Raw genomic sequence first — 9218 nt, 5'->3', positions numbered from 1 at the left:
ATCCTGCTTCTGGTATTTGAGTTCTTGTGTAATCCCCTCTCCTTGAGTGTGGGTAGGACCCAGTGATCCTTCTAATGAACAGAATATAGCAAAGTGGAGGGATGTTATTTCTGAGATTAAGCTGTAAAAGCATCTGTCTTGCTGGCCCTCTCTTGCTCTCTCACTTGCTTGCTCTGATGGGAACCAGCTTCCCATATTGTAAGCTGTGCTACAAAGATGCTGACCCCAAAACTTGACCCTGGGACGCGTGAAGTGCGGGAGAATCAGCAAACAGCCTTTTCTCAAAAGAACTGCAGGGTAAGTGGTGTTCTCGGTGCAGAGCCAGGTTTTAAAGATTAAGATTAAATGTCATAATTCCTAAGGTCCTTGGCTCCACATCGTGGGCACTCGACGAATATTAGTTGTCTCTAAACGTTCTTTTAAATATTTGTCCGCCCCGGCCCCCCGCCGCCCCACCTTCCGCAATCTTATCGAAAGGACACTAGGGCTGGGCGAGGGGGTGGGAATGGGGGTGGAAGGCTTGTCACGCTCGGGCAGGGGGCTGCGTCCCTTGGCTCAGGGCGAGCCTGCAGCGAGGCTTTTCCTGACTTGACCCGCGCGGCAGGAAAGAGCCCGAAGGGCGAGGGTCACCCCCTAAAATATTTATTCTTTCCATCAACAAACATGCATCGAGCGCCTTACAAGCGCTAGACACCGGTTACACAAGCACGAGCGCGACACACTCCGGACTGCAGGAAAGAAGCGCGGCCGCGTTCCGAGTCCAGGCCAACGTGGGCAGGTTTCACGATGCTCAGACTTCTCCAAGTTCTCCCCATAAAATGTCGGAAGTCGGTGTGCAGCCGGCACCGCGAACCCTCCAGGACGCGGCCTCTTCGGCTCCAGGTCCTCGGGACGCACTCCCCGGCCCCGAGGCGCCCTCCGGGAACGCGCGTCCACGTGTGCTCCCCGACGGCCCGCGGGGCCGGGCGTAGGGGCGGGGCCAGGCCGCTGGGGTCCGCAGACCCGCCCCCTGGGGCTCCCAGGGCGCCCCGCGCCCCGCAGCCAGATGCTGACGTGTCCTTTCATTCTCACTACACCTCCCGACAGTACCGACTAGGCTGCTCCGGAAGTCCCGCCCCAGACTTAGGCCGCCACCGCAAATCAGCGCTTTCACCGCTTCCTGGAGTTCGCCACCCGTTTTGGGGCCAAGGGGCGGGGCTTAGAGAGCAGGGTGCCTATTGGCTTGAGGTCCGGCAGGCTCTGGGTGCTAATTGGCCGGAGGGCGGTGGCGCTCTGGCACGCTTGCGCGGCGAGTAGAACGTGTAGCGGCGGTGGAGATCGCGTCTCCTTTTCTGCTCGCTGTCCCGCTCCTGCTTCTGTGAGCGTCCGGCGCGTCCCTCCCGTCCATCGTCCGCAACTCGCCGCCAGCCCGCTCCTCGCTCAGCGGCCTCTCACCAACACCGATACCCACATTGACACCTCCAAGCCGGGTTTCTCGCTGTCTTCCCATCTCTACACATGGCCTCCTCCGCGCAGAGCGGCGGCTCCTCCGGGGGACCCTTGGTCCCCACCGTGCAACGGGGCATTGTCAAGATGGTGAGAACCGGGCCCCAGATACCCACAACACCGCCTGTCCCTGGGCGGGAGTCTGGCGCTGGCTCCTCTTCCCCTCCCGCCAGGCTGCATAGTCTCCCAGGTTCCCTTATTCTCTGTCCCTCTTCTTCACTTTTCACCCATTCTCAGAATCCCCTCTGTAGAAGGAACCCGACACGGACTCCCCTTCCTATTTTCCCTCCTGGACACCCTGGCATCAGGGGTCACAGTGATTTCCGTGGTCGCGGCACTCAGATCTCCCGGCTGTTTACCACGACAGACCGAGTACTGATTGATTAACGGAGATAATTGGTTGATATCTGTCTTACCATCCCCCCGTCCTTCTGTCCATTTTGACATTTGCTGAGCAGTTTGCAGTTTTTCGAGATCCTGACATCTACTCTTCCCTGGAACTCTAGGAGTGCTTGGCCATCTTGAAGTTTTTCTGTTTCCACCGACGTTCAGTTCCTTACTCAAAGTTTCCTTGCTCTCTGGCCCTCATTTCCCTTCTTTTCCTCTCCACTTCTTGTGTAAAGTGTGTAGTTCTGAGAGCTGATATTTGTGCTCCCCCTCCTTTCGACCCTTAAAATGTTAGGCCGGTAGGAATATTAGCCATCATTATTCTCCCACCCCTTAGAGTGACTTGCCTAAAGTCACATGGTGGTTTGGTTTGGAGCCAGGACTAGAGCCCAAGTGTTCTGATTCTCAGTCTACCGCTGTAACACTATAGATTTTATAACCCCTCACTCCCTACATTCTTGCATTTTGAATTCAAAATCTGGTAAAATTCATTTTAAAAAATTTACTTCCAGCTCCATGATAATTTTAGTATAAATTCTCTTCACCACTTCCCCTCTGTTGTCCTTCCCCCAACCCTCCCAAATCTTGGAACCTCACATTTCTTGGTTGTTACCAGATTTTCTGGTTGTGATGACAGTAAACTTCTAGATTTTTGTTTCAGATTAAATTATGACTTTTCCATTTGGAAGAGCAAATGTCCTTTATGACACTTTCTCCTAAAGCTCCACAGTTTTTTGCTGTTGTAGAAAGTTTAAAAAACATTGTATTTCCTTGGCTCATTGCCTTTCACAGGATTAAAATGTTCTTCAGCTTGTGTGTGTGTGTAAGTTAGATTTCAACATTTTTCTTTCCCCCTGATTCTCATGTATTCATTTCTTAGGTAATATTCAGCCACCGGTTGAGATCCTTAGGGTTTTCAATATTGCTTTCCCCTGGAGAGTCAGAACTGATCAGAAACTGAATGAGAAGGGACTTTCCAAGATGCACATATTTTCCCCTTGTTGAAATATTGACCTGACCCATGAAAGGATTATCCTGAAGGGTCTCCTCTTTCATTAATTAGTTTTTTCATGTGCACTGATCTTTCCCTTTACCATAGAAGCAAAGCTTGGCTTCATGGTCTGGTGGCGGGATTGGCAGCACTGAGTGGATCTCTCTGTGAGTTTTTTCCTTTGCTAAGGCCCCTCTCATTTGTGGGGTGGGAGTGGAATGAAGCTGAACATATTTTTGCTTCTGCTAGTGCTGGAGGCTTCCAGGGCCTTTGGATTCTATGAGGTGCCTATGCCTGCTCACAGATTACCCCCATGGATATTGAATATCCACAATCACTTGTTTATTAAGGGTCATATATTGTGCTGAGTATTTTGTTTGTATTATCTCATTTATAATACCTAACAAGTAGATAGGATTATTTGCTACATTTTACAAATGTGTAATCTGAGGTTTAGAGAGAATAAATAGTTTACTCAAGGGCGGGCACTTTTTATTAATAAGAGGCAGAGCTGGGATTCGAACCCAGGTCTGTCTGGCAAAGCACATGTTCTTCAGCATGGTGCTATGATGCCTCTGACTCCAGGGCATGAATTTATAAGGGTGGGGCCAGTCATGCATGGCCACAAAATTGCAGGATAGTGAAGCTGACTGTAATTGAAGCTGGGAAAAGATTAGATGTTACTCCTTGTCTTATCCGGGAGCTGCTATTGTGGTGAGTGACTTCATTTGCTGTTTCTATTCCTTATGTACATAGGAGTGTGGTGTGGAAGACATGTTTGAGTCTGAGAGGAGGCTTTTAAAATGCAATAATTGAGTAGTCTATATTGCTGGTTTTCTGTGACCAAACTGCAGGGGATGGGTGGGTGAGTTCCAGGCAGAGGTTAGGGGAGGGAAACCCAGCAAACTGTAGAGGGACAGGCAGTTTGTGCCAGGCTTAGAAGCCTTGTCTGGAATGAAAAATCGACCACTGGCAAATTGCTCTGTGTGAAGCTCTTTTCCTAAGCAAAGTTGTATTTTCCTGGAGGGTAATCAGTTCCCGTGGACTAGGAACTGCTTTGTAAGAACTCTCCAAAGGAAGACAGAGGAAAGCGAGAAGGAAGTAATTTGAAGAATAGGAAAAACTGTAATCACTGCTTTTCTGCCTTTGGGGAAAGGGGCAGAAACTGGAACACTTACTAACCAGAGGCATGCTTTTCAGGGTGAGTCCTCTGGATTTGTCTGGACTCAGGCAGAGCTGAAAGTCTGAAAAGATCTAGGCGTGAGGCTTGCTGTAGTGAAGAGGAATGCTTCCCTTTTTTGATCAAAAGAACAGGTTATAGGGCTGTGAAAGGTACCCGTTTTTCTGGTCTCTGCCTCATACTCCTAGTGCAAAGGAGGGAGAGAGAAACATCAATTGGTTGCCATTGATACATGCCCTGCCCGGGAATCAAACCAGCAACCCTTCAGTGCACAGGACAGCGCTCAAACAACTGAGCCACTTGGCCAGGCAGTCCTGAGTTACTTTCTTTAAGGTTAAAGAAGAAAGAACTTGGGAATCAAGCTGTAAAAAATCTTTGCATTTGACCAGTTGTTTAAAATGACAGTGATGGTAGAGGCTGTGTTGGCTATTTGAGTGGAAGCAAAGGGACAGAGTTGGTTCTGGAATGTGTTTAAAGAGGAAGTAGGCAGTAAGTTCACACAAGCTTTTTGGAGCCGTTCTGTTACTGAAAAGGCAGTAAGGATAATGGAAAAACTGAAGGTGAATTTATATTTCCTGAGTTGGGTTGAGACTGGCAAATGTGTGGGCAGAAAAAAATATAACCTGGAAAAGTAACTGTCTCTGTCAAATCAGATACCACTTTTTCAAAACCCTGAAGGACGCTAACTCTGGATTTCTTTGAATAATTTGCTAGACAGTATTTAGCTGCAACAGAATATTGTTAGTACATGCTTACTAGATGAGGATGGGAGAAGTCTTGGGGAACTTAGTGTATAAAATTTAGTCGCACTACTTAGCAGCTACATAGAGATAACTATTTTCCCTGGTTGTACTAACCTGAGTTACTTTCTGATTTGGGGATAGAGACTTTTTCTATGTCTTTTCACTCTAACTTTCCCATCTAACTTGGTATGTTTGCACGACTTTTCAATCTGGAGCCCATAGGCTGCTTTCGGAACAGCAGCATGAATCTGAATCTCCTGTGCTTATCAGAAACAGCCATGGATGCAGCATATCTTATCTTGCTTATGGTGTGGAAGGCCAAAGGGAGGACAGTGCCAAATCCCAGTTCCCATTTTACCTCACTTCATTTAATTGCCTCCATAGGGGAAAGAAATCCCTCTGCCAGTCTTTGGTTTTATGCTAAGAACCATGATTCTCACTAGGTGACTGTGCAGAGGGTAACCTCGAGGAAGGAGATGGCCATAATTTCTCCTTCAACAGGAATTGTACTGCCAGGTTGTTGTAAAGTGGGAGGTAGACATGCTGGTGAGCAGCTTAGTAGGAAATTTCCTACAACCTATAGGAAATGCTACTTATAATATACAACACTTAGCTAAGTGTTTCTTAGGTTTCTGAACTAAGAAGTATGCGCCTTTCCCGAGTGTAGTGTGGAGAGAGTAGTAGTGTGCTGACCTCCTCCTTCCTATGTGCACTTACCTCATGCAGGCTGTGAAAGAAAAAACAAAACAAAAACTTTTCCTAAGCTACTGAAAGTACCCTTATTCTACTCAAAGGGACAAGGAAGCTGAATAATGATACTTTATAGAGTCCATTTGCAAAGAAGGAGGTAGAATATGATGTAAGACTTTTCCCTGCAGTCTTAAAATTGCCCACTTCCCAGCAGGTAAACATGGCAACTTTCAGTCAAGATTATAAGTGAAGGCTTTCTGTCATTTTTTCTGTGTGAGAAGGAAGCATCTGTCTGGCTCTAGTTATACTAACAGTGGCTCCTGCCATGTACTAACTAATTATATAGATTGATGAACAATCATATTTCCTTCCTTTCTTGAACACATTTTTTGATCATCTGCTGTGTCAGGCTCTGTCTGGGTATTAGAGAAACAGCAGTAAAAGAAGTAGATCAGAATTGTTTCCTTATGGTTCACGGAGGAGACAGACAATAAAGTAAATAAGAAATAAGCATGGTAATATAAATAGTGATTTTAAGAAGGGGAATGGGGAGAGTGGTTGGGAATAAGGGAAGGGGTGGCTTGGTTAGGTTGGGAGGTTAGCAAGGGCTTCTTTCAGCATTTGCACTGAGATCTGATGGACACCAAAGAACCAACCATAGAGGAAGTGTGTCCCGGGCAGACTGAACAGCAAGTGCAAAGGCCCTAGGGCCACCATTGATGATTATCTTCAGTGTTTTTATAGTAGCTCTTAAAATTTCTTCCAAGTTCAATGTTCCACATAAATGGTATGGGTTTAATCTCCATTATTAAGATATGTGTTTGAGGGTGGTAAAAGGCAGTGGAGGCGGTCACTGTTTTGATACCCTGATGAGATTAATAGCTGACATTAAGTCCACTGAATAAATGTAAACAGTGGCAGCCCGCTCTTGTTCATATTCTTGTTTCTTACAGGGCAAAGATTAAGGTTTTTTGTTTGTTTGTTTTTGTTTTAATCCTCACCTGAGGATAATTTTTCCATTGCTTTTTCAGAGAGAGTGGAAAGGGGAAAGAGACACACACAGAGAAAGAGACAGAGAGAGAAACATCGATGAGAGAGACACACTGAGTGGTTGCCACCCACTCACGCCCTGATCGGGCCGAGCATGCAGACGAGGCTTACAACCTTGCTGGAATCGAACCTGGGGTCCACAGGCTGATGCTCTAACCACCGAGTGAAACCAGCTAGGGCAACACTAAGGTTTTTTGACTTCCTATCAGCCACTCCTATATATTCCCATAGTCACTACAGCTATGCCCTGCTTTTCAGAAGTTCGTATTACACCACTTAGCTTTTATGAAAGACCTACATTAGTATCTGTTTTGGCTAACTGAAAGCAATCCAAAGAGAATTTTTGCTTTTACGAAAAAAGGTGAAAAGTAATAACAGCATTCAGCATTTGTTTTGTAGCAAGCCTTTGTAGAGGCAGTGTGCACTTTGAGCAGCAAGTGTGTCCGTGCCAGGCTCCTTCCCTGGAAACCACACTCAGCATCTCAGCATCAAGCTTCCATAGCTTTGAACTGTATCTGTGAGCATCTGTATTTCATATTAATTTATTTTGTGCATCCCTTAGCAAGATGTGTCCTGAAGTATCAGAGAAGCCTAAGAGAGCTCTTCATGGTTATGCTTAGTGTAAAACTAGATGTAATTAAGCATTTTGATTGTGGTGAATGAAATGAAGACATCATATGTGTTGAATTTTGCTTCTGGGAATACTCAAAAATTTTTCCATGTAAGTTGATGGTAATCGCTTCTTCACTTGACCTCATTTCAGCTTAAGAAAGTTTTCACAGGATCACTCTCCGTTTGGATAGTGGGGGAAACCTGTACCTGTCTTCCAATGGAGGAGACCTGGATGAGAAGATAAATGCCAAGAGCAGGCTTAATGAGAGTTAAATAGCATCTAGAACTTGTCAGTGTTCATACTTCTGTTAGCATTTTATTGCTACATGTAATTTACTTTGGCCTCTGGCAACTCTTAATCTAGCAGGCTTTAGTCAAGCTTTCACCAGTGGTGGTGAAACACAAAGGAGCTGCTTCAGAGGTCTCACTAATGGTCAGAAAGAAACTAGCTCGTGCACAGTGTGACTCTTCATTAATGGGAGTGGGGACTCCTGAGGTCTGGTAGTGATCACACTACCTGGTAATAAGTGAGCAAATGACTTGTTGAGTCTGTGCCCCAGTTTACTTGGAGAGTGGAATTTGGAAAATAAGTGAAAATTTTAGTCTCCATTAGCAGGTTTAAAAGAGAAAATTGGCCAGGTTTTGGAATCCAGGTAAGAAGGTTGTCACTCACTTCTCAGTATGGGCTGGCTATATACCTTATAGGTGTGGTTCTAGCAGGGTTGCAGTAGATATCCTTTGGGGTCTGGTCTTTGATTTTATTTTATGTCTCCAAGGAAGAGCATAGCTAAAAACTGTAGGAAATTCTTATCAGGGAGAAGGAACGAAGTAAAAGGATTTAACTCTTACTGGGCTTATATAGCTTTTTCTCTTACTTCTTCTTGGGAGATGGATATCCAGGTTCTTTTGCTGCTCCCTCACTTGGGAGACTGACATATGCTTTTTGTTTTCACAGCAGAAATTTATGCACAATCACAGGTTGTGAACATTTGATGCAGATGGAGTGTTGTAGGATTTCACTTATTTTCAATGAGACTCAATATGATAAGTTAATGTTATGTTTTTCTCACTTAGCTCTAATGTTCATGGAAAAAAAGAACAGTGGTTTCAGTTGGTATTTAAAAAAAATTATTTTTTTATTGGCTTTTTTTTTTTTACATTAAGAAGAAAAAATAAACCTAATGGAAATTTAGATGACATTTTCAGATGTCATTTTTGAGATGCTCAGCCTGCTATATAAACCGGGCTTGACAGATTTTTCTCCATTTATATGCTTATGATGAGTGACTTAAGGCACCATCTCTTCTTCCTCTTTATGCCTTAACACATTTTGAGGCGCTTTACGTGGGAAATAGCCTTGCTTGGGATGGTTTTGTAACACCAAATTCATGTGTAATAGGAGGAATTGAGGAGATTTGGGGGATCTGTGCTTAAGGTTAATCTAATTTATTAACACTGTACCTGGGAAGCAATCTGGCAGGGAAGAGAGATCCTTGGCTTAGGATTCAGGGGAGACAAGTTCTAGTCCAGATGCTGCTGTTCTCCATCTGGTGATGTAGGTAAGATTTACCTGTCAGACTTGACTTTTAGCTTTAATGAGGCAGTCAGATTCATTGTCTCTGAGCTCCTTCCAGTCCCCAAAGGCTGCAGTTGAATAAGAAAGCCTGTATTACATGTCTTTTAGGCATGATGAATCAAAGCTGAGAAGTCTCAGACCTTATGGTGGGCTTCACTTTGAATTGCTGCTTATCCTGCATGAAACATGTTTTCTGTTTCTATTTCTTGTTTGGTTTTTTTTTTGGAGAAGGTGAATTGATTGAAATACGGTTTTCTCGTATGGAAGCCTATGTGAATCAACTGGTGGAGTGGGTGGATAGAAGTGAGCCAGGCAGGTTTCTGGCTTCAGTAGTGGTATTAGGATAGACTAGGGGGAATGGTTGTTTGAGACCTGGAGGAACATGATGCCAGTGGGTTTTATTCACCTAGTCTCACCTCTACTTCAGAACACCCTGACCTCCTGGTGTAGTAAGTCTTGAATTGGGAAGGGTAGGGATGAGAGGGGTACTCTGGGAACCTGTAG

The 9218-nt window shown here is 45.0% G+C and overlaps 1 protein-coding gene across 1 annotated transcript in view; it reads left to right on the top strand.

Moving 5' to 3' along the window:
• Positions 1–1330: 1330 nt before the first annotated feature.
• The window catches only part of SND1 (staphylococcal nuclease and tudor domain containing 1), a 418687-nt gene continuing 410799 nt past the window's right edge, over positions 1331–9218 (top strand). The window contains exon 1 of the mRNA XM_016213329.2: positions 1331–1575. Coding sequence (XP_016068815.1) covers positions 1498–1575 — 78 coding nt within the window. The 5' untranslated portion in view covers positions 1331–1497. The remainder of the gene's footprint in view (positions 1576–9218) is intronic.

Source organism: Miniopterus natalensis, chromosome 10 (assembly GCF_054644295.1).
Source record: "Miniopterus natalensis isolate mMinNat1 chromosome 10, mMinNat1.hap1, whole genome shotgun sequence".
NCBI lineage: Eukaryota > Metazoa > Chordata > Mammalia > Chiroptera > Miniopteridae > Miniopterus > Miniopterus natalensis.
The sequence above is the reverse complement of the archived record's forward strand: the minus strand, read 5'-3'. Positions and strand labels throughout refer to the sequence as shown.